At 46.2% G+C, this 26,339-nt stretch overlaps 1 protein-coding gene across 1 annotated transcript in view; it reads right to left on the bottom strand.

Moving 5' to 3' along the window:
- Nucleotides 1-24,981, bottom strand: part of LOC129838329 (cadherin-like and PC-esterase domain-containing protein 1) — a 79,008-nt gene extending 54,027 nt beyond the window's left edge. Inside the window, exons 1-5 of the mRNA XM_055905259.1 lie at nucleotides 23,633-24,981; nucleotides 10,496-10,673; nucleotides 2,842-2,939; nucleotides 2,123-2,204; nucleotides 16-100 (exon numbers count right to left, since the gene is read on the bottom strand). Coding sequence (XP_055761234.1) covers nucleotides 16-100; nucleotides 2,123-2,204; nucleotides 2,842-2,939; nucleotides 10,496-10,673; nucleotides 23,633-23,929 — 740 coding nt within the window. The 5' untranslated portion in view covers nucleotides 23,930-24,981. The remainder of the gene's footprint in view (nucleotides 1-15; nucleotides 101-2,122; nucleotides 2,205-2,841; nucleotides 2,940-10,495; nucleotides 10,674-23,632) is intronic.
- Nucleotides 24,982-26,339: the final 1,358 nt, after the last annotated feature.

Here is a 26,339-nt window from a genome sequence, read left to right as displayed (position 1 = left end):
GCAGAGTTGACTGACCAATCACCCTGTGCCACATCACGAACATCTCCCAGCTTGGTGCGAGGCGATCCACAGGCAGATGGATTTATGCGTAATGCCAGCCCTGAAACAAAACACGGTAACAGAGAAACACACACACAAGTGATGACAGACATTAATCTGTACCTAGTGATGACAGAGATGGTTGAATTTAGCATCTATACTAGACTGTCACGAGGGGTTGACATCAGGGCCGTTATCCGAGGTGGAGTAGAGCAGTTCATTTTTGCTGAGTTTGCATCCCCTGTGCTGGTTAGGAGTTATGAAATAGCAGAGCAGCTGTGTGTGTGTTCTTGCCTAATAATTGTCAACCCCTATACATGCTTCACGTTGCATATCAACAGCCCACTGGGCACAGTCAATTCAACGTCGAATCCACGTTGGTTCAACGTCATTTCATTGAAATGACGTGGAAACAACGTTGATTCAACCAGTGTTTCCCCAGTGGGAGGGAGTGAGAGCATGTTGTCATTCTCTGGCACCGTATTGCTAATGAAATTCTCCACCGGTGGAAATGTGTAGAGAGAGGCTGTGTGCTCTAAGGCCCAAATCACTATCAGTCCTGGGCTTGATCCCAACTCCTCTCCCATCCCCCGGACTCAAATCACTGGCCAGAGAAGGATTCAAATCCGTTCTACTGGTAATCCACATCCCTCACATATGATATCTGAATCACAATCTAACGTTCAATATTTCCAAGTTCTAATGGAGCTGGACTAAATCTGAAAGATGGAGAAAACCACACAACACTGTATTCCCTGAAACCACACAACACTGTATTCCCTGAAACCAAACAACACTGTATTCCCTGAAACCACACAACACTGTATTCCCTGAAACCACACAACACTGTATTCCCTGAAACCACACAACACTGTATTCCCTGAAACCACACAACACTGTATTCCCTGAAACCACACAAAACCCTGAATTAGGCCCAAACCAGGAAACAGACCCCCCTGGCCCTCCTCTCCTCCTGTAACTGGAACATGGCAGTGATTGTTGGTTATGCTTGCGTCAGTCAGATTCACTCTGCCTTTTGTAAGATAAATGATGTTCTCAAACAAAGGGTGGGCAGAGACCTGGGTCCTGGTCTAAGGAAGAGGGGTGGGGCAGTCAAAAGGACCTGAAGAGGCGCTGTGAGGGGGTCTGCAGAACTTCAAGGTGAAAGAGGGCAATTGAGGAGGAGACACTAGCCTTCAACTGGGACTGCACCAATGTCAACATTTGTGTTGGAGATGAGCCAAAAAAGAAGGACAATATAGTTCTAGAAGTGGGAGACAATCTGTTCTGTACAGGGAAGAGACCTCTAAACAAAGAGTAAGGAGGTAGAGGAGAACACACAGAGGGCCCTCAGTTCTTATCAAAGTCAAACCCACTGGTTGTCATTATCTTCCTTCTGAGATATAATGAAGATAAGTGCCTTGACGCCAACCCAAAATATATATTTTTGCCCAAAGCCCCTCTCTCTCTCACTCACTCAATCCATCATCTTTATTTTCATGTGGTTCGAACGGAGGACAAATATAAGCAGAGATGCATTGGGTCATTATTAAGAATCTCTGAACCGATCGTTACTGTGATTATAAAAGTGCTTTCTTTATTTAGGTCTTCTCAGAAAGCCGAGTTATAGAGAGAGAGCATGTATGAAAGCCCTGCAACCCATTGAACAAAATAAACCACGTATCTTCTCCAAAATTCATCTTCAGCTAATCATCTATGGTTTCTATGGATACAACTTTAAAAGTACTATAAGTACTTCAATTTATACAAGTTTATACAAGTTATACAAGTCTAATTACGTACGGGTCATTTCCATAAAAACGCATCTGTATTTAAACGTCTGCTAGCAACGGCCCAAATCTCTACTTTAAGGAACTCAAAGAGCTCGCCTGAAAACTAAAGGTTGTCTGGAAACAGGTGATGACTCACCTAGGTCGTGTTCATTAGGGTACACAACAGAAAATGTTTTCAACGTTTCTTATTGGACAAGTCTCCACCGTTTCAGTCAGTTTTCTTCAGTTTGGTGCATAATGAGCACGGCCCAGATCTCGTGTATCACTCAGCGCTCCACCTGTAGACTCACCTGCTAGCCGGCTGTCTGTCTGGAAGCGACAGAGCCCGCCCACATCAGAGAACGCCCCCACCAGCCCAGGTATCATGTTGACCTGAGTAGATGACAGATTGGATCCAAAAGGCAACGAATTAAAGTTATTGGACTTGTTTGAAGTTGAGGCAAGAGGACAGCCAGGTCCCAGATCTGTTTGTGCTGTAATGCTGACTCCTATAGACCATAGTACTAGCAACAAACAGACCTGGGACCAGGCTAAGGATGGTCCTATACTTTCTCATGTTATGGGATGTTGGTGTTATAGGAGGGTGTGTAAAGGAGAGAGGGAGAAGGGAATGTGATGTTTGTTGTTGGAGTTTACTGTGTGTTTTCCTGTCGTGTTTGAACTGAGATCCACCATCTCAGGACAGAGACATTTTCACTGAATTCTTTCTTGGAAGCCGGCTTCCAAAAATATTAGTCCCCGGCTTCCAAAGATATTTTCGAGAAGAATCTCTGGGTGGATCTGATAACATATGGATATTAGAAAGAAACTGTGGGTCGTTAGGGGATCAGGCTTCACTGCTGGGGTTTGAAGAGACAGTGTTACACCAATATGAAAACTACACAACCATCAAACCCATGTCGGTCAACATTCTGACATGGGGTAACATTCCCACATAGGTCACCAACGTTCCCATATGAGACGACCTTCCAGTTGAGCATTCCCGTACAGTGTGTGTAGCTGGTCTCACCCTCTGGTGGGGCTGCAGATGGGAGAAGGACACTCTCCTCAGACAACTCTTCTCCGAACCGCTCAGACACACCAACACACTCCACTCCACACTGCCACCTGGGAGTGAGGGAGAGGGGGAAAGCAGAGGGAACGAATAGCAGATCAGTAAGCATCTTGTACAAATAAATGAAGCTTTGAAGCCATACCAGATACAGTGCTCCAACTGTGTGTGTGAGAGAGAGAGAGAGAGAGAGAGAGAGAGAGAGAGAGAGAGAGAGAGAGAGAGAGAGAGAGAGAGAGAGAGAGAGAGAAAAACAGAGAGAGAGAGAGAGAGAGAGAAAAACAGAGAGAGAGAGAGAGAGAGAGAGAGAAAAACAGAGAGAGAGAGAGAGAAAAACAGAGAGAGAGGAACGGAAATAACAGAAATCGAGAGAGAGAGAGAAAAACAGAGAGAGAGAGAGAGAGAGAAAAACAGAGAGAGAGAGAGAAAAACAGAGAGAGAGAGGAACGGAAATAACAGAAATCGAGAGAGAGAGAGAAACATCTGGTAGCGATTGTACAGCCAGTATTTGGAGAGGAGAGGAAACGTGGTGGTGCTTTTGGCCAGAACCATGGCTGTTTTGGTCTCAGTGTTCTGAAGCATTGAGAATGGGAGGAAGTGACTTAACAGCTATTATGGCAGCCTAGAGATGAATGGATAGCAAGAACTTAACCTTTGTGTGTGTGTGTGTGTGTGTGTGTGTGTGTGTGTGTGTGTGTGTATATATATAGACATATACACACACCTACCTCTGTGTCTGCATACAGAGAGAGATTAAGTGTGTGTAGTGTTCTTTGTAACCTATAATCATTGCTTTCAAGTCCTGCAACAGCTCCCATATGTTTGAGTTGACCCTGATACTGCCAACACACACACACACACACACACACACACCACACACCACACACCACACACACCACACACACCACACACACCACACACACCACACACACACACCACACACAAAACCTGGAATTTAGTGATTTTAGGGGCAAGACCATTTGGCCTTCAAGAGGTGCTCAATCTGCCAGGGCACCAAGGCCATCTGCTTGGGCACAAAGGCCATCTGCTAGGGCACCAAGGCCATCTGCTAGGGAACCAAGGCCATCTGCTAGGGAACCAAGGCCATCTGCTAGGGAACCAAGGCCATCTGCTAGGGCACCAAGGCCATTAACCAAAATAGCCAATGACATTTATTTTAAAAAGTGTATACTTAGCCTAGGCTATTGCCTGTCATGTCCAGATTGATGCTGACATGAGGGAGGCACCTGAAAATGTAACCATACTGTAAATGAGACTTAATTATATATTGATATATATGAGTGGAGGCTCCTCAGAGGATGATGGGGAGGACCAACCTCCTCAGTGAAATTTCATAAAAATAAAAATAGTGAAAAATTAAAAGAGTCATCATTTGCAGGTAAAACTATACTAAATATATTAATATGTCACCAAATAATTGATTAAAATACACTGTTTTGCAATGAAGGTGTACAAGTAACTTCAACAGCAATGTCTGGGGTAGCACCATGGTGTAGCCGGGAAGACAGCTAGCTTCCATCCTCCTCTGGCTACATTGACTTCAATACAAAACCTAGGAGGCTCGTAAGCCTCACCCCCTTCCATAGACATACATGGTAATTATGACCACTTCCGGAGGACGTCCTCCAACCAATCTAAGCTTTTGCAGTATGAACTGACATGTTGTCCATTCAATCATAGGATTAGGATCAGAGAATGAACATAGTGTGTTGTATTGGGATTGTGCCACAGAGCATTATGGGGGTTCTATGTGTTAAGAAGTTTGCTGACATTGTTGGATAAAGATTAAGAGTGAAGAGTGATAGTTGAGCATTTTTTTATATTATTCAATTCAAATTAGTTTTTTCAAATTACAGGAGACGGAGGAGGTATATTATTTAAAATATTCTTGGTTTTAGAACTTTATTTTTGTATCCAGTTAGTGCAATTTATTTAAATTTGCCTTGTTAATTTTAGTAGCAAGTAGCAGTAGCTAGCTAGCTAGCAGCATGAGCGTGCAGTTTTCTCTGCCAGAATGAATAACGCTACCGAAAATGTTGTGGATTTTATGTTGAAGAACCCCTTTCATTCTCTATGGTACACGGAAAAGGTGAGACTTAAAACCGAGGGTGGACCTCTGATCAGTTTCATGGAGAAGGATGAAAAGGTGAGGGTGTTCAATATCAATTGGTATCAAAAGTATAGCTGGTTAACAGGGAGCCTTTCATCAAGCCACCTGCTGGCCCTGCCTGTATTGCTGGCCCTGCCTGTATTGCTGGCCCTGCCTGTATTGCTGGCCCTGCCTGTATTGCTGGCCCTGCCTGTATTGCTGGCCCTGCCTGTATTGCTGGCCCTGCCTGTATTGCTGGCCCTGCCTGTATTGCTGGCCCTGCCTGTATTGCTGGCCCTGCCTGTATTGCTGGCCTTGCCTGTATTGCTGGCCTTGCCTGTATTGCTGGCCCTGCCTGTATTGCTGGCCTTGCCTGTATTGCTGGCCTTGCCTGTATTGCTGGCCTTGCCTAATTTTTGGAAAGTCTGAGCCTTGGTCGAAACAGTGACCTGAAGAACATCGATCGTTCAGCTAAACAGCAAAACATAAGCAGGTAGCATATAAATGCCCATATCAGACTCAAGTTTCTGGGAAAAAGCCAAAATCGATGTAATGGATAAATTCATACTGTGCAACACAACGGGAAAGTAACTGCAATTTTGGGCATGCAAGAATGAGCTTTTAGGGGACACGACGAGAGGGAAAGTTCCATTAACAAGGGCAACTACAAGGAGCTTGCAGAGGTAATACCACGTTATGATGTGTTACTTACTGAACATATGGAACTTTCTACTGTCTTTGCTTGGTTGTCGAAATCAATTCAGAATGATTTGATAGCTTCCATCGCATCATCCATTAAAAGTGAGATTAAAAGAGAGGTGGACGCAGTGCTGTTTTTTTGCATGGCAAATGGACGAAACCACAGACATCAGCTGTCGTTCACAGTTGTTATTTACCGTCAAGGAATGTGAATGATCAGGGCTTTATTCAGGAACGTATCTTGGGCTACTTTGATCTGTCAAGTTGGCGAGATGCGCAGTCTGTGTTTGACTTTGTGAATTCTTTGATGTCTGAGTTCATGGAGAAACTTGATATCCAAACCTATGAAGGTGCTGCTGTAATGGCTTCTGACTTAAACGGCTTACAGGCAAACCGGCTCAATTTAATTCAGAGTCAGAGCACCAAGTTCATTCCCAAAGTTAAGGCTGGATGTGCATGCTTGCCAGAAAACGCACCAACATGTTGGAATTTCACTTCTAGAATTGTAAAAAGCTATGTGCTACTGAAGGACACATTCACCCATATCACAGAGCACCCTACCATGGATGATGATACTGTGTCATGTGCAGACGGGTTCAAGGCAAAGCTGGAAGATGTTGATATTTTTTTTTTTTTACTTCTAACTTTTGAGGATATATTTGCTCTCACAGATGTTGTGTTTGACATAGTGCAGCAGCAAGCCATGGATGTAGCCTACTGTAAGAGAATAATAGAGAATCTGTCAAGAAGAATGGAGGACCACAAGTCTGATGTAGCATTCCGTGCCATATATGAGAAGGTAGCAAGCATGACAGGGGATCCAGAGATCATGCACAGGAGGAAGCGTCGGCAGGACACTCAGGATGTAAGGCACACCTACAAGTCACTGTATGACTTAATTCATGATCACATCAAGTCTCAGATAGCACAGAGGTACAAAAGCCTGGACATCATGTGATTCCTGGAGTTGTTAGATGGTAGTACATTTGATTCATTCAAGAGAAAATTTGGTGCTGCCATAGAGTTACATTAGAAGTGCCCATCCAAGAAGGTCATTGGCCACAGATAAAATGACGTAAAATCACGATATATGTACCGTAGCTCTGATTGGATTGATCATGTCACCATCATACTTTCAAAATCTTAGCTAGCAGTCAATATCATGAAGCAAGTTGACAACCTACTGGCAAATCTTTTTCAAACCTTGTCAAATGAAGAGAAATAATGAAGAGAAATTATATATAAAACGGATCGGTGATCATCGGCTATTGGACATATACATTGTACAACAAGTTGGAAATCGCAAATTCAACAATGAGTGGTTTGGAAGGAATCAGTGGCTAACTGCAGGCATTTCAAAGCAATCACTAGCCTGATATTCACTGGAATGGGTGCATGGTCCAAGTCTGGGTTTAAGGGTCTCTTTTTCAAGCTTAAAAGGATAAACATTCAACATTGGCCATGCTGTCAATCTAGCATGATTTCTGCCGCGCTCAAAACAACTGGAAACTTGGAACTGAGAAATCTTAGACTTCAAGATACAGGACAAAAAAACTAGCTCCGAGTGGGAAAATGCGTTTTGAATGGTTATCAAACTCCGAATTCTAAGTCAGAAACTCGGGCCTCTTTCTAGAGCTCTGACCTGAAGATCACTCACGTCATGATTCAACCTTGTTTTTTCCCGAGTTCCCAGTTGTCTTGAAAGCACCATAAATCCAGAGAATGCCACACTTTGATGATAAAAATGTGTCACAAAGGACCGCCGTGCCATCTTCCTGTTCAAGTGAGCACAGCACAACAACGTGAGTCCAAAATTATTTCTTGTATGCTGCTGCATGAATGATGTAATATGCCAGGGACATATACATAATGTAGCTAAGAAAGTAATACTAAGTGTATGTTGTGTAATAAGCTGTTAGTAGCCCATGTGCCTAACTCTAATAATTTGCTCCCTTTTCACCTCATAACTTAGCCTACTGTTCTGACTTGCTGGTGCACGTTTAGCCTATAGCCTGTTTTAGAAAAATGTCATCATCAAATATTGTGAAAGCTTTCATTGTCTGCTTATATGCCCCCTTTATTTATCCTACGGTTCTGACTTGGTGAACAGGGAGAATACTGTAAGAACGGCCCATGTTCTGAATTCTGTCGCTGTTCAGCACTTTAGAAATGTACAAATAGTTATTGTAACTACATCCGTCCTAGCTTGCTTATTAATGTCTTAATCGAATTTACGGATTGCCTCGTCGTCCCCTTATACCATAGTTTGTGCATCTCAATTGTCAGTAGAAACCACATTTTTTTAAGCAAGTCAGCTATATCAGCTATGTTTTTTTTAAATGCAGTACATTTTGTTGAAGAACTGTTTCGCTGCCAGACAAGGCTCCGCTGATAGCCAGGTGTAGTAGTGGTAAGGTGTTGGGACTGCTGTTGGGACAGCTTTATGTAAGCCCTAACAGTTTGTGGTCACCATTTGACACCGTTATAGTGCATTTAATGTATTGTTTAGTGTTGTGTAGTGGCTTTGCTGGCATGCATCGAAAACATTTTGGGGGTAGTTTGCCTCACCAAGATGCACATGCTAAAATCGCCACTGCCAATATAATATGTAAACTTTTGGACTATGGGGGATAGTAGATTGACATAGGGTGGTGTTTTTGCTGTTCCTTAGGCCTACTCTATCTTGTTGGCTGACGAAAAGTAACATCTTCAATATGCGCCTCAGCCATGGCCGCCGATGCCATCGGGGAATTGAAGCCCTGACACACAAGCACGCACAGTCTGCTGGGAGACTGAAAAGGCCCTCAGAGAAAACAACAACAGTAACAGTAAAAGCCAATCTCTGTCTCTCTGTTTGGGTTGGTTTGAGTAAACAGGAAATGATTGGCTCCCTCTAATCTGATGCATTCGACCCAATAACAGATAATACAATTAGGGCTCATCAAATTAAAGATCTGGATTCGTTCTTCCAGGAACCCTACCCTTTCATTCCAGTACGCTCCAGTTTTTAAGCCCTGATGTAGATCGGACAAATCCATTATATGGGAGACTGGGCTGGAATATTCTGTCACACACGTAGCATACCGTGGCAATGACACAGGCAGTGTCCCAATATTGTTAAATTGCCCCATTCCTTGTCTCCTTTATAAGCAAAGGGAAAGGCATATCCCAATACTCTTAAACATTCCCCATTCCTTGTCTCCTCTTTCCATCATAAATACGCACACGTGCAAGGACTGACTATGACGCTTTTATAGGACACTTTTAGGACACAGTCCTAAAGACATTTACCAGGCCCATGCTATTCAGTTTCTGGGCTGGTAAAGTCATTAAGGGTGTTGCTGTTTACCTAACAACCTGCTGGGTTCTTTGATCAGGGTGACCAGAGCCCCAGTGTGGTCTACAGGCTGACCTGTCAATCATCACACCGATGGGGTGAGTGACAGCTGGGCGTTCTGACACACAGAGCCTGACCCCTGAGACCTGGCGATACTCTCCTCTTGATAGTAAACCACAGGAGACACACACACACACACACACACACACACACACACACACACACACACACACACACACACACACACACACACACACACACACACACACACACACACACACACACACACACACACACACACACACAGCTAATCCTTGGGACTATCCTTACTAGTAGAGCAGTGATTTATGACCCTGAATGACAAGGGTAGTTTAAACATCTGGTCTCCTATAAGTGTCCCCTCTCTATCGCTCTCCCCCCCTCTGCCTTCCAGCTGAACTATTCACATGTCACTTCTGTGCTGAGCACCAAGGATTTTCCAGTAGCATCCTTCACTGGGTCACTGGAAAACCATTCTCCTTTTCCTAAAACATACACACTCACACAGAGGGAGAGATTACAGAGAAAGTAATGAAATAAGGCAAGAAGGAAATTTGGCCTTATTCCTCACAGTCTTTTTCTGCAATAAATCAACCTTATTTTGGCTGACTGGGATGGGTGTGTATAGTCGAAGGCGGTGTCGGCAGAAGGGAGGATAGTGAGCCCTACAAACAGCTCCACCCTCCAGGACAGTAAACCCAGCAGGGGGTGCAGACCAGGCCCTACAGACCAGGCTTTATAGCTGTTAACCCTTTAACCTCTTCCCACCCACCTGCCTGGCCAGAGCAGCAGGCCTTTCTCACACACACACCTCTGTTAACCCTTCTCTAATGCCTGTCTGTACGTCATCAGTGACTGGAATACGGCCATGCGCGTGTGTGTGTGTGTATGCGCGCAAGTCACTTGCCTGAGGACAAATAGCTAGTGAATTAAACCATTGTGTGTATACTTCCTTTCTCCTCACTTGACGAGGTGAAGCACATGTACATGGAATAAGTGAATAATTGTTTGTGTATGTGTGCAGGCACAGACTGTACCATACAGCATTCTTATGTTATTTATCTATTTATCTATCAGCTTCTACCTCTCTGGGACCCTTTCCACCCATTCCTTGCCTCTCATCCCTCTCCACGATCCCTCCCTCGCTCTCTGCTTCTCTCCGCCCATCCTTCCTCCCCCACTCCCTCCGTCTTAACTGTAAAACCTGCTCACCTCTCTTTATCTTACCCTGATCTCTCCATCCTGCATCTCTCTTTATCCTTCTTCCCCTCTTTCCTCCCTCTCCTCCCTATTTTCTTCCACCTTCTCTCTCACCACTCTCGCTCACTGCTGTCTTTTCTCAGTGTTAGCTGATGCTGTTGAAAAACCTTTCCCTTCACCCTCCATCTCTCTGTCCTTCTCTTCATCCCTCCCTCCCTCCATCTCACCGCTGTTGTGTCTCAGGGCGGTGTTGGTCTCGGCGTATCGGGACAGGCTGACCTCGTAGCCTCGCTGCTCCAGGATCCGCTGGAACAGTTGGACCTCCGTATCCGCGGCTACGTGCTGACCCGTCAACACCACGGCTTGTGTGACCCACCCAGCCTGGTTCTGATTGGACCCCTTGACCTGAGGAAGAGGAGGGAAAGATGAATGTCAACCTGAACACATAGAGAGGTCACTCCAACCACCAACAACATTGCTGTATATTTATAAGCAATACAAACATAGACCGTACAGACAGTCCATGAAGCCAAGACTGATCATTTCTTGGCAATTCATATGGAACTTTTTCTAATTTCAATCCTATTTGTATTACCGGCACTTAAACAATGCCACCATAAACGATTGAAACGGGCATCAAAACAGTGAACAGAACAGCCCTAGAGCACTAGGGAGTAGAGCCTGAGCCAAACAAGCTTAAACCCTTTGCGAGCGAGAGAGAAACCAGTTGTGAAGGGTTAGGCTGACAGAGACACATGAAAGCTCTGTAGCTGCTCAGCTCGCTCTGTTTACACAACTCTGGGCTGGATACGCTGGATAAGGATAGCAGCAGGATCAAACTGTCATGGCTGGGGCAGGGGTGAAGGTAGGGAGGGGAGATGGAGGGTAGGAGAGAGGGAGAAAAAGTTAATCTCCTTTGGTAAGGAGAGGATGGGCAGTTTTCACTATATCATTTCTGAAGTAGAAGGACTTTTCTTTCAGAACTGTTCATCCCTCCCTCTCCGTTGCCTGCTCATTCATTTGTATCTCTATCAAGTCTCTTCCTCTCTCTTATCCCTTGCTCCTTTTCATTTGGTCTCTCTCTCCAGTCTTTCTATCTCTTTTGCTCTCCAGTTGTCCCCCCGCTCTCTCTCTCTTCTCCCTTTAAATCACTCGCTCCAGTCTCTCTCTCTCCATACCATTCCTGTCCAGTCTCTCTATTTTCTCTCTTTCGTTCCTCTCGTTCTTCCGAGGCCTGTGGTGGCATGGCCTGTAAACGTTTCCATCTGGGAGCTGCAGGACACATCAGAGGGAATGTCACAAGACCCCCATAACTACAACCAGTCTCTCTCTCTCTCCCCTCCCAACCCCCTCCAACCAGCTCCGCAGAATCCTTTCCACCCTCCAATACACCCACACCCACTCTCTCCACCTTCCAATACATACACACCCACAGTGCCCTCCTCTCTCCACCCTCCAATCAACACACACCCACACCCCCTCCTCTCTCCACCCTCCAATACACACACTCCCTCCTCCATCCTCTCTTCCCCCAGATACTAATCTCAAACATGCAATTATTCCACAGTGCTCATCCTGCTGCCTCCCTGCCTGCCAATCCACCATGGCCCAGTTCAGACACAAACATTATTATTTCATTAGGAGATTCCCCAAATTGTTAGCCTAGGCCTAGAACTAGACCTCTTTCTGTCCTCTTCAATTTTTCTTCCTCTCCCTCGCTCCCTTTCTCCCTGAGTAATAACAAATACACTCCATCCCCCCTCTCCTCTCTTCTTCCTCCAGCAAGGAAGGAGCGAGTTTACAGTTGGCCCATAACACAGAGTGAAATATTAGAATAATATTACCTTGATAAGCGGGGAATCGAATCAAGGTGTTTATACAACAGAGGCAATCCTCTGAGCAGCGCACCTTCAATATAATCTGCAGCCGAGAGGGACTCATATTAAATACACTCATAAACAGTTTATTTGGCAGAGTGAGAACCACTGCTGGGGAAATTATGTTTGTATTGATTATACTGTTTTGGTATACACAGCACACAGCCATGAGCTCAGGTTTACCGAGGAAATTGCTTCCACTTTTTCATTTGGTAACTGATTTGATGAGCACAGAAGTTTTTAATCAATACTGCATAATGCCTCTTTGCACGTACTGAAATAGTATTGTGAATACAGACGATTGATGATTTATTAAAAGTTGAGTTTTCCAATGATGAACAAACTATTTACTAATGGTTTCTAATGAGTTAACAAGCAGCCCTTAAAATGAAGTGTTTTCCATGTTTTCTAAAATGACCTAATCTGCCAGTGCTGACATCACCAACGAGAAAAAAACCTGACCCCGCCCCTCATCCCCATAACAACCCTGTGACAGACAGTGGAGCACCTCTAGCAGTCAGAGGGGCAGTATAATTGAGTGTACAGTAGTTAGTATATGTTGAATCCCAGTATCCCAGATTTAGTCATATATTAATAGACCTGCTATCTTTAACAGTCCTGGCTGACTGGGCCCGACCTATGATCCTTCCCAACAGGTCACGCTCTCTGGTCCTTCTAGTGGTTAGAGCGTTGGGCCAGTAACCGAAAGGTAAAAATCTGTCGTTCTGCGCCTTAGCAAGGCAGTTAACCCACTGTTCCCCGGGCACCGAAGATGTGGATGTCAAAATTAGGCAACCCTCCGCACCTTTCTGATTCAGAGGGGTTGGGTTAAATGCGGAAGACACATTTCAGTTGAAGGCATTCAGTTGTACAACTGACTAGGTATTGTCACGTCCGTCGTATGAATCGGACCAAGGCGCAGCGTTGTATGCGTACATTCTATATTTATTAGAAGAATGAACACTGAACAAACTAACAAAACAACAAAACAAACCGTGAAGCTAATATGAATGGTGCAGACAGGCAACTAAACATAGAACAAGAACCCACAAACACAAAAGGGAAAATGGCTACCTAAATATGATCCCCAATCAGAGACAACGATAAACAGCTGCCTCTGATTGGGAACCATATCAGGCCACCATAGACATACAAATTATCTAGACCTACAAAACCCCTAGACATACAAAAACCCTAGACAATACAAAAACTAGCATACCCACCCTTGTCACACCCTGACCTAACCAAAATATAAAGAAAACAGAGTTATCTAAGGTCAGAGCCGACAGGTATCCCCCTTTCCTTTTCCCTTCCACCCCATGGCAACCACCAGGCCATAGCCGCGGGAGGTAGGGGAGCTGAGGGTGCTGCAGAACCCCCTGAAAAATCTGAATGAAAACATTTGGCACCAAAACGTACAGCAACCCCTCCCTCAAACTACTTCCAGTGGCTATGCCCCTGGCAACGGCTCTGATGCTAGCAGACATAAGGTTATGGTGAACATCGTCACCTTAACCCCTCGCTCCAGTCCAGATGATGAAGACCCATACACACAGTACGTGAACACACTACCAAACCAATTGTGACGCTAAACTTGACCCCAGACCACAAGACTTCAACATCGTCCACATCCTCCCCCAAATGCATTACTCAATACAGCTTATTGGCTTGAATATGAAGTACAGCCAGGTTATGCCCCACATTCTCTGCCACCACTGCTGAAATTTGAACGCAACAGAGTGATGTGATGTCACAGCAGTTTTTTTGGATGGTCACATGGGAACTGGGTGGTGCTCTGCTCTGGGTTGGTTTCCAGACATTTTAACCCCAGCCTTCCACGACAATAGTAACTACACTGAAACTGTTAGTAAATATGGGGAAAGACAGCTTTCAATGGACTGAGAGTACTACAATAGTTATGAGTGATTCACATGATCTCAGCAGCCCATACAAATCAAAGCGTTTCCATACGACTGTGAAAAGTCAACCCACATAAATCTCCCCTGGGTTTACTTCACATACCACATCCAGTGTGTGATAGCTAGCCCTCTGAGGTGGGTCTGTTAACCGTGCGCTATAAGGACCATGTTTCCCTCCATCCGTGGAGAGACGGAGGAATGCAGAGGGTTAATGGGCCTTGCACTCGTTTAGAAGGAAAATAAATGTGTGAAAGTTTAGCTGTCTGGGGAGAGGGAGGAGAGAGAGGGGGAGAGAGGAAGAGAGGGAGAGATGGGGAATTAGGGGACAGGAGGGCGAGCCAAAAGGAGAAAGGCCTGTTTGTGTGAGACTGCAGGGGAGTCTGGAGAGGCCGAGGCTGGCTGTATAAGCCCCGGTTCTGGCCCTGTCTGTGTGTTAGTATTCATCTGGGTCTGGAGGGCCTGTTTGGTCATGCACTACCATGCTGCTTCTCTGCTTGGTTACTGGTGAAGGATCTGCCAAATAGGCTTTTCTTCTGTTCTCTACTTCTCTCTTTTATTCTCACAGTCATTCTCTCCCTGCCTCCATTTCTCATCCCTCTTTTCTTCCTCCACTCCCTCTGACCCTCTGTCAAAATATCCATCTGAGCCCTTCATTGCCCCGTCTTTCTGGCTCTCTTTCCCACTCTCTCCTTCCATCCCTAACCTTCTCTCTCGGTGACGGGATGTGGCTTAGTCTTACCACTGGCTCCATGGGTAGAGTTCAGTGTGTCTGAGAGGCCCAGGGTTATAAATACTCCCATCTCAGCCATGCACACAGAGACAGACAGAGAAACAGATGTACAGCCCACTGGCAATATATAGACACCCCTTCCATGACTCATATCACCCAGTCACATCCAAGGCCAAACACCCATATGCAGGGGGTCTGCAAAATGCATATCCCCCTATCCCATACAAGTCACATTCAATACATTGAGTAAGACATCTTGTTCTGAGTTGAGAGCAGTCAAAACAAATCAGAAAGTCATCCTTCAATCACAACAAAATAAATTTTACATAACCAAATAAGTAGTTAAAACATAACCGAAAGCTACATGCATAATGAATCAATGTACCCATTTTAAACATGTATCCATAGGCAACTTGAGCATACTTCCTTATCACCGCATTACCTTACAAACAATACCGCCTATTCTATACTCACAGTTGAAATACCTAACCGACAAGGCATTAACCTATATCAAATAAAAAACATCGAACTACACATTGGCTGGCTACTAAACATCCATTCCAAAGAGTGGTGAAGCATGCAGGGATCATACAATTACAATACAGACCTCGGACAAGAACTATGGGTACACATTGGAGACAAACTGTACATGCTCTTAAAACTGCCCTACTGTACTGTAAAGTAATACACACATCAGGCAGGTGGGACGAGCTGTCTAAAATCATCTCCAGTATTCCAAGTATTTGTCTCCATCCTTCCTCGGTACAGTAATATGGTGCAGGTGTCTCCATCCTTCCTCAGTACAGTAATATGGTACAGGTGTCTCCATCCTTCCTCAGTACAGTAATATGGTGCAGTTGTCTCCATCCTTCCTCGGTACAGTAATATGGTGCAGGTGTCTCCATCCTTCCTCAGTACAGTAATATGGTGCAGGTGTCTCCATCCTTCCTCAGTACAGTAATATGGTGCAGGTGTCTCCATCCTTCCTCAGTACAGTAATATGGTGCAGGTGTCTCCATCCTTCCTCAGTACAGTAATATGGTGCAGGTGTCTCCATCCTTCCTCAGTACAGTAATATGGTACAGTTGTCTCCATCCTTCCTCAGTACAGTAATATGGTACAGGTGTCTCCATCCTTCCTCAGTACAGTAATATGGTACAGGTGTCTCCATCCTTCCTCAGTACAGTAATATGGTACAGGTGTCTCCATCCTTCCTCAGTACAGTAATATGGTGCAGTTTATTCCTAGCCTTCTATCAGTATCATATGTTACCACTTCTATTGCTGCTAGCAGTCCATTCAAGTTAGATTAGAGATCATTTAGAAAAGGTACCAAGTAGAGGACTAATTAACAATATTGGAACCTAGCCATTAGAGTACACCAGGGGAGGCTCCTCAAAGGAGGAAGGGAATGACCATCGTCTTCAGTGAACTTCATAAAGATAAAAATTGTAAAACATTTTTAAAAAGTATAACTTTTTTTAGATAAAACTATACAAAATATAATCACGTCACCAAATAATTGATTAAAACACTATTTTGTAATAGTCTTCAGTAGCCTCAACATCACTCTGTAAGGTAGCACCATGGTGTAGCCGGAGGACAGCTAGCTTCCGTCCTCCTCTGGGTACTTTGACTTCAAAACAAAACCTAGGAGGCTCATGGTTCTCACCCCCTTCCATAGACTTACACAGTAATTATGACAACTTCCGGAGGACGTACTACAACCTATCAGAGATCTTGCAGCATGAACTGAAATGTTGTCCACCCAATCAAAGGATCAGAGAATTAATTTAGTACTGAAAGCATAAGCTACAATAAAATATGGTGAGTCGTTGATTCAAAGAGAGAGAAAGACAATAGTTGAACAGTTTCGAACAAATACATTTCTTCCAAAATGAAGGAGAAGCGAGAGAGAAATTGAGAGAGATTGTAATTTTTTTTCACTTTCAGTTTCACTTACTTAGCTAACAAATGTTTAGCCTCCTCAAACACCCTGCCCAAACAGAGGTATGCTATGTTAGCTAGCTGGCTATGACTATCCAACACAACACTGGAACGGTTCCAAGTCAAGGTACGTTTTTAAAACTAATTTATTGCAACAGACGCCAGCTGGTGTAAGTGCTAAACTACTTACTGACTGTACTCTAACGTTACTGCATGATTGCAGCAGGTTTACTAACGCGTTAGTTCTATTAGCTATGTTGACTATGACGTTACTTAAGCTAATATGGTGACAATGATGCAGGATGTGTGTAGCGGTTATGACATGGTTTGGCTTGTAAAGTTTTTTTGCCTGGTCACATACAGCTGATGTGTTGTGCATTGAAGTCCACAAGCGAAGGGACAAGGTGAGAGGGGGAGAGTGCATAGATCCTAGAAAGAATACAACGTGGCTGCTGAAAGTGAACTGTGTTTACATGTGATCAGGGGTATATTCATTCCGCCAATTCTGTTGAAAAACATTTCTTAAACGGAAGCAAACGGAACCAAATGGGGATAAACATACCTGAATGTCCAATTGAAACTCTCATTTGCAACTGTTGGACTAATGATTACACCCTAGATTAGCTAGATGCAGGCAAGAGTTTGCAAGACGGTACTGAATGTATCACCTCAAAATTTTCTCTTGACCTGTGTGCACATATGTTGTAAACTTTCATTCATATGCTCTCTCATGATGGGTATAGGGAAAATTCTAGTATCATGTAGTAGCCTAAACCTATTGCTGTTACATTGAACTAGGTGAATGGAATATGAATGACAGTCATCCAATATGTTGTAATAGAAATAAGGCCATGCTCATGAAAAAAATGAATTGTCCTCCCTCATCTTAAATGATACTGACCACCACTGGAGTAGGTACACACATGGGCAGACATCCATCCCAGCACCCTAACTGACTCCCTGATCCTACCATCCCAGCACCCTAACTGACTTCCTGACTCTACCATCCCAGCACCCTAACTGACTCCCTGACTCTAACATCCCAGCGCCCTAACTGACTCCCTGACTCTAACATCCCAGCACCCTAACTGACTTCCTGACTCTACCATCCTAGCACCCTAACTGACTCCCCGACTCTACCATCCCAGCACCCTAACTGACTCCCTGATCCTACCATCCCAGCACCCTAACTGACTTCCTGACTCTATCATCCCAGCACCCTAACTGACTCCCTGACCCTACCATCCCAGCACCCTAACTGACTCCCTGATCCTACCATCCTAGCGCCCTAACTGACTCCCTGACCCTACCATCCCAGCACCCTAACTGACTCCCTGATCCTACCATCCCAGCACCCTAACTGACTCCCTGACCCTACCATCCCAGCACCCTAACTGACTCCCTGATCCTACCATCCTAGCGCCCTAACTGACTCCCTGACTCTACCATCCTAGCACCCTAACTGACTCCCTGACTCTACCATCCCAGCACCCTAACTGACTCCCTGTTCCTACCATCCCAGCACCCTAACTGACTTCCTGACTCTACCATCCCAGCACCCTAACTGACTCCCTGACTCTAACATCCCAGCGCCCTAACTGACTCCCTGACTCTACCATCCCAGCACCCTAACTGACTTCCTGACTCTACCATCCTCGCACCCTAACTGACTCCCTGACTCTACCATCCCAGCACCCTAACTGACTCCCTGATCCTACCATCCCAGCACCCTAACTGACTTCCTGACCCTACCATCCTGGCACCCTAACTGACTCCCTGACTCTACCATCCCAGCACCCTAACTGACTCCCTGATCCTACCATCCCAGCACCCTAACTGACTCCCTGACTCTACCATCCCAGCACCCTAACTGACTCCCTGACTCTACCATCCCAGCGCCCTAACTGACTCCCTGATCCTACCATCCCAGCACCCTAACTGACTTCCTGATCCTACCATCCCAGCACCCTAACTGACTCCCTGATCCTACCATCCCAGCACCCTAACTGACTCCCTGACCCTACCATCCCAGCACCCTAACTGACTCCCTGATCCTACCATCCCAGCACACTAACTGACTCCCTGACTCTACCATCCCAGCACCCTAACTGACTCCCTGATCCTACCATCTCAGCGCCCTAACTGTCTCCCTGTCCCTACCATCCCAGCACCCTAACTGACTCCCTGATCCTACCATCCCAGCGCCCTAACTGTCTCCCTGACCCTACCATCCCAGCACCCTAACTGACTTCCTGATCCTACCATCCTAGCACCCTAACTGACTCCCTGATCCTACCATCCCAGCGCCCTAACTGTCTCCCTGACCCTACCATCCCAGCACCCTAACTGACTCCCTGACCCTACCATCCCAGCACCCTAACTGACTCCCTGATCCTACCATCCCAGCACCCTAACTGACTCCCTGACCCTACCATCCCAGCACCCTAACTGACTCCCTGACTCTACCATCCCAGCACCCTAACTGACTCCCTGACCCTACCATCCCAGCACCCTAACTGACTTCCTGATCCTACCATCCTAGCACCCTAACTGACTCCTTGACTCTACCATCCCAGCACCCTAACTGACTCCCTGACTCTACCATCCCAGCACCCTAACTGACTCCCTGACCCTACCATCCCAGCACCCTAACTGACTCCCTGATCCTACCATCCCAGCACCCTAACTGACTCCCTGACCCTACCATCCCAGCACACTAACTGACTCCCTGACCATAACATCCCAGCACCCTAACTGACTCCCTGATCCTACCATCCCAGCGCCCTAACTGACTCCCTGACTCTACCATCCCAGCACCCTAACTGACTCCCTGACTCTACCATCCTAGCACCCTAACTGACACCCAGATCCTACCATCCCAGCGCCCTAACTGTCTCCCTGACCCTACCTCCAGAGCACCCTAACTGTCTCCCTGACCCTACCACCCCAGAACCCTAACTGTCTCGCTGACCCTACCATCCCAGCACCCTAACTGACTCCCTGACCCTACCATCCCAGCGCCCTAACTGACTCCCTGACTCTACCATCCTAGCACCCTAACTGACTCCCTGACTCTACCATCCCAGCACCCTAACTGACTCCCTGTTCCTACCATCCCAGCACCCTAACTGACTTCCTGACTCTACCATCCCAGCACCCTAACTGACTCCCTGACTCTAACATCCCAGCGCCCTAACTGACTCCCTGACTCTACCATCCCAGCACCCTAACTGACTTCCTGACTCTACCATCCTCGCACCCTAACTGACTCCCTGACTCTACCATCCCAGCACCCTAACTGACTCCCTGATCCTACCATCCCAGCACCCTAACTGACTTCCTGACCCTACCATCCTGGCACCCTAACTGACTCCCTGACTCTACCATCCCAGCACCCTAACTGACTCCCTGATCCTACCATCCCAGCACCCTAACTGACTCCCTGACTCTACCATCCCAGCACCCTAACTGACTCCCTGACTCTACCATCCCAGCGCCCTAACTGACTCCCTGATCCTACCATCCCAGCACCCTAACTGACTTCCTGATCCTACCATCCCAGCACCCTAACTGACTCCCTGATCCTACCATCCCAGCACCCTAACTGACTCCCTGACCCTACCATCCCAGCACCCTAACTGACTCCCTGATCCTACCATCCCAGCACACTAACTGACTCCCTGACTCTACCATCCCAGCACCCTAACTGACTCCCTGATCCTACCATCTCAGCGCCCTAACTGTCTCCCTGTCCCAACCATCCCAGCACCCTAACTGACTCCCTGATCCTACCATCCCAGCGCCCTAACTGTCTCCCTGACCCTACCATCCCAGCACCCTAACTGACTTCCTGATCCTACCATCCTAGCACCCTAACTGACTCCCTGATCCTACCATCCCAGCGCCCTAACTGTCTCCCTGACCCTACCATCCCAGCACCCTAACTGACTCCCTGACCCTACCATCCCAGCACCCTAACTGACACCCAGATCCTACCATCCCAGCACCCTAACTGACTCCCTGACCCTACCATCCCAGCACCCTAACTGACTCCCTGACTCTACCATCCCAGCACCCTAACTGACTCCCTGACCCTACCATCCCAGCACCCTAACTGACTTCCTGATCCTACCATCCTAGCACCCTAACTGACTCCTTGACTCTACCATCCCAGCACCCTAACTGACTCCCTGACTCTACCATCCCAGCACCCTAACTGACTCCCTGACCCTACCATCCCAGCACCCTAACTGACTCCCTGATCCTACCATCCCAGCACCCTAACTGACTCCCTGACCCTACCATCCCAGCACACTAACTGACTCCCTGACCATAACATCCCAGCACCCTAACTGACTCCCTGATCCTACCATCCCAGCGCCCTAACTGACTCCCTGACTCTACCATCCCAGCACCCTAACTGACTCCCTGACTCTACCATCCTAGCACCCTAACTGACACCCAGATCCTACCATCCCAGCGCCCTAACTGTCTCCCTGACCCTACCTCCAGAGCACCCTAACTGTCTCCCTGACCCTACCACCCCAGAACCCTAACTGTCTCGCTGACCCTACCACCCCAGCACCCTAATTGACTCCCGGACTCTGTGACCTTCTCCGAGCTTAGAGAGTCTGGTTAGTGCCAGTGGTCAAATGCTGGAACCTCCTCCCATACACACTTTCAGCCAATCAGTGTCAAAACAGCAAACAAGCATCCAGATCTTTCTGGCAGGGGTTCCACTCTGAACATCACCAAACGTGCTCCACACATATGTGGTGAGTTTGAATGCCACTCTGATGGGAGTACCAGTGCCATTGAATCCCAGCGTGTATGTGTGTGCGAGTGAGGCTGCGTTCCATGGCTTTCTGATCCCTGATCCTGCTGTGTTCCTGCCTCCTGCCCTGGGACTAAATGGGGCTGTCAGGGTCTGGAAGAGACTCAAAGGGGATAAAGCGCTGGAAGATCACATTCCGTAACTCTGATCTAACACTTCCTACTGGCCTACTGCTGGAGCACTCACCCCGCTAGCACCCCTGGAAAGCCTGGGACAGCCATACACAGGTGCTGACTGCATACACACGCACATGGATACACACTCACACACACGCATTGCAAACCTATAACACAAACACCCTTGCCAAAATGCCCCATCCCTAACAATTCTCCAGCAATTCCAATCACCATCCCACCCCAGACAGATAAAACACTGAACACCCCATACACACAGTGTGAAGCTAGTCATTATGACATGCCACAGAGGGTAACAGGCACAAACACTACAGTGGCAGGGCTTTTGTAACGATGGCTCTAGACATACCCCCCCCCCCCCAGTCACAATCAATGTCAACTATGACAGAGTCCTTTGAGTATTATGAGAGGGGAAATAAGGGCAATGTAATGGCTCAGACATCAAACTTCTGATTCACAATAAGTCCAACATTCAGAACTGTTCGGGTTGTTTCTAGAAGTCGGAGTTGCACTCAACAGCTAAACTGAGGCAGTGTGTCTGTGGTGGGTAACAAATTTGGCTGTGACAGCTCGCTTTCTCCCTGTCAACCACATAGTCAACAAGTCCAACAGACTGCCTCTCTCTGTCTGTCTCCCTCTCTATATCTCTCTCAACACTATCCCTCCTTCTCCCCCCTCTCCTTGTTTATTTATTATGTTCTTCCTCTCCAAGTGGCCAAGACAACCTGAGAGAAGGAAAAGTATGACCTAATAGAACAACTGTTCCAAGAACAATTTCCAAATTTAGCCCATAATGGTAAAGGTTAGAAGTGGGTAAGTAGAGCTGATCTAGAATCAGATGTTAGAGGTAGATGGTAACCAGAGAGCTGTGTGGTGACCTGAGGTACTAGCAGCTGATCTATGGCAGCGGTCAATCTTGTCTGAATACAACACACACTTCCTGAAAGACTGGAAAGCAAACACAGTAACAGTGGGATTACCAGAAAATACTCTCACAATTACAGAGCAGTCTGTCATCCAATTGTGTTACCCAAATGCACCTATGACACACATATGCACAAACACACACTGTTAGTCTTTGTCACACATTCATACACACACTCTAGCTAGCCCAAACAATGTCAACGAAGGCTATAATGGTCAAGGCATAGGCAATATTTGAGGCAGCTGGGTAATAAATACATTTAAATCCCTCATGTTTGGTTTACCTCAGATTATGTCAGCTGTCATTTTATGGATGCATGAGAGCTGTCAAAGGATGGCTTTCAGACAACGAATCACTTAAAATAACCCGGGAAATTGATATGCAACCTTGTTTTTCTAAAGGTTCATACAGGTGTCAATCATCGGTGTGGAGCGAAGAGCTCGCATTAAATAAAGCCGCGCACGGGATACTTCTAGAGCACATGTCCAGCTGACCAATGGGCATTGAGCCTCGAGCTCCAAGCACGCTCATCTAAATACCTCAACACTAATATCCATAGCAAAAAAACGGTTCACTATTCTTAAACAGTTTACGATACTTGTTAGTTATATAGGCTGACAACTAAATTACAATAGGCTCAACCTGTTAGTTATATAGGCTAAGCCAAGGAGTCAGCATCCAATAATGTTGTTGTTAGGCTTGAAGCTAAGGTTGTTGCTCATTAAAGTTAATGAAACTCAGACGGTGTTTTGAGCCCAAAGACAAAACACCGGCTGCATAGAGAGACATACAACTATTGCATGCAACTAACACAGCACTGTTTAAAGCCTATACCCATGTGTTTTGATGATGAAATGTCCTTTCCCATTGTGGGATGGAACAAAGCTTATCCTTGAATCTTCAATATTCAAGGTTCATCACAAGTGCAAGTAGGCTACTTAAAGCACAGGACAAAAATTGGACAATAGACAAGTGCAATTCTATCATAAGCCCACTTACATATCTGTCCCTTTCCAAAGCCTCCAAGGTAGAAATAAGCCTCGCAGGGTCCTGCAGAAGTTCATCAAATACCTCCAACGCTCCAGTCATCGTTGACTTGTTGCCTTCATCAGCCGCGGGTGGGTCGCCTTTGAACCGACTCCGTGCCACCATCAGGGTCTGGTAGAAAAAACACACCGCGACCCCTAGGAGCAATAACCGTCCAGAGCAATAACTGCGGCGGAGCGTCCAGAGCCGCCGAAGAAACATCCCCGTTTCACTCCCAACTTTGCTGGCAGAAGAATAAAGGCATACCATGTGGGAAGATATTTAGACTATTTCTTCTCCGCGTCCCACTCAGACCTCACACCACTCTGGCTGCTCCCCCAGCCGGATAGAAGGAACACAGAGCAGCGGGGCTATCTGTAGAAACACGCACTTCAGGAATACACAAAGACCTGGAACATTGTGCCGCATTTGATCTTTCAAATATGACCTGGTTGGTATTTCAGAGGAGGGTCCACGGTGTCCAATAATCGTCACTATGGCAAACTCGAGTGTTGATTTGTGAGCTGGAACAAACAAACAAAACCTTTTCCCCAAAGTTGTTATTCCGTTATTCGTGAGAATGAAGTTAGATCAAAGTGAGCCACAGTCCAACTTTCACATCCTAGAACACTATGGAGTTCAGAGAGAGATGGGGAAAGTTTTCACTCTCGCTTCCTTTGGGGAAGAGTGCCCCTCAGATGATTAAAAACATTCTCGAGAAGCAGAACATCATGACTGTGGCTAGATCAGACTCTGCTATTGCGCGCTGTCAGAAAACTGCCATTCCCATCCACAACCAAAGGCAGGACGCATGAAAACATCCCGTCAGACACAGATAGAGCCAAACTGAAGTTAGAAAAATGAAGAACTTCACCAAGACTTCAGACCCTGAAATAGGTTACAGACCACAAAGAGGGTTTCCACTATATACGGAGCGCTGGCCGCGCACCGGGGGGAGACTTCACCTGGTTTGGGTTAGGCTACTCTGATAAAAAAGTAAACAGTAGCCGAACTTCCTTTCCGTGCGGACGGCTGGATTACAGTGTCACACACAGGGCTACTGGTTCCCAAAATTAAAACTCCCTCGGGAAAAGAAAAAAATAAGTGGAGTTTATACCATAGATCCGTTTCAACTGGATAGTTGAGGAGTACTTGTAAAGTAACGGTTTTGAAATTCCACGATGTACACGGAGCGGTCTAAATGCGCACACATGCCTCCTCGGTTGGGGTCGAGGTATGCCCCCCTCATTCCAAATTGTGGTAAAAGACAGGGCTCACTCTTTGCTATTTGTGGCACACACACCAGTCCTCCCTTGGCTCATTATTTAGAGAAAGGAGTTGGAGCCCTGCTTTGTTTCAGTCAAATGTGGTGAGAGAGAGGCTATTGAAAATGTTCCCTTTTAGAGCAAGGGCTGAAAACATTTTCCCTTAATTTGGTGAAGTTGTAAGTTCTCCAAGACACCCCAGGTTCCTTCTAAAAAATATAGCTATTATGGCAGTTTTGTATATAACAAAAAAAGTGTATACAATCAATAACCACATTTGGTACAAGCAAATCCCCTTGTGTGTGAGGGCTGCAAAACTGCTGGTTTTTATTACTCTCCTCGAATCAGGGAAGGATTTAGACCTGGGACACCATGCAGGTGAGCTGACTCATGGTAAATCAGTGGCATTCATTAATACATTTCCTGCCAAATAAAGAAAAACAGCAGTACATCAGCCCTTAAGGACATGATTGAATAGCCCTGTTAGTACTGCATTTGTTGAGAGGTCAAATGCAATTTTAATGGGACGAGCAGGTCATCATTAAAAAACAGCGGTGTAATGGGTTAACAGCTTACTTCATTATTTGATGTTTAAAAAAAAAACACAGAGACGATTTCCCCATACACAGAGATGATTTCAAAGCTATCCCTTGCCCTTCATTTGGCAAATCTGAACATAATTCTATCCTCCTGATTCCTACTTACAAGCAAAAACTAAAGCAGGAAGTATCAGTGACTTGCTCAATACGGAAGTGGTCAGATAACGCAGATGCTAAGCTACAGGACTGTTTTGCTAGCACAGACTGGAATATGTTCCGGGACTCATCCGATGGCATTGAGGCGTATACCACATCAGTCACCGGATTCATCAATAAGTGCATCGATGACGTTGTCCCCAGTGACTGTACGTACATACCCCAACCAGAAGCCGTGTAGTACAGGCAACATCCGAACTGAGCTAAAGGGTAGAGCTGCCGCTTTCAAGGAGCGGGACTATAACCCGGACGCTTATAAGAAATCCCTCTATGCCCTCCGAAGAAACATCAAACAGGCAAAGCGTAAACACAGGACTAACATTGAATCCTACTACACCGGCCACGACGCTCGTCGGATGTGGCAGGGCTTCCAAACTATTACGAACTACAAAGGGAAGCCCAGCCGTGAGCTGCCCAGTGACACAAGCATACCAGACGAGCTAAATTACTTCTATCGCGCTTCGAGGCAAGAAACACTGAAGCATGCATGAGAGCACCAGCTGTTCCGGACGACTGTGTGATCACGCTCGCCGTAGCCGATGTGAGTAAGACCTTTAAATAGGTCAACATTCCCAAGGCCACAGGACCAGATGGATTACCAGGAAGTGTACTCCGAGCATACGCTTTACTGACATGTTCAACCTGTCCGAGTCTGTAATA

Source organism: Salvelinus fontinalis, chromosome 39, assembly GCF_029448725.1.
Source record: "Salvelinus fontinalis isolate EN_2023a chromosome 39, ASM2944872v1, whole genome shotgun sequence".
Taxonomy (NCBI): Eukaryota; Metazoa; Chordata; class Actinopteri; order Salmoniformes; family Salmonidae; genus Salvelinus; species Salvelinus fontinalis.
Note: the sequence above shows the minus strand (reverse complement) of the source record. Positions and strands in the feature narration are given on the sequence as shown.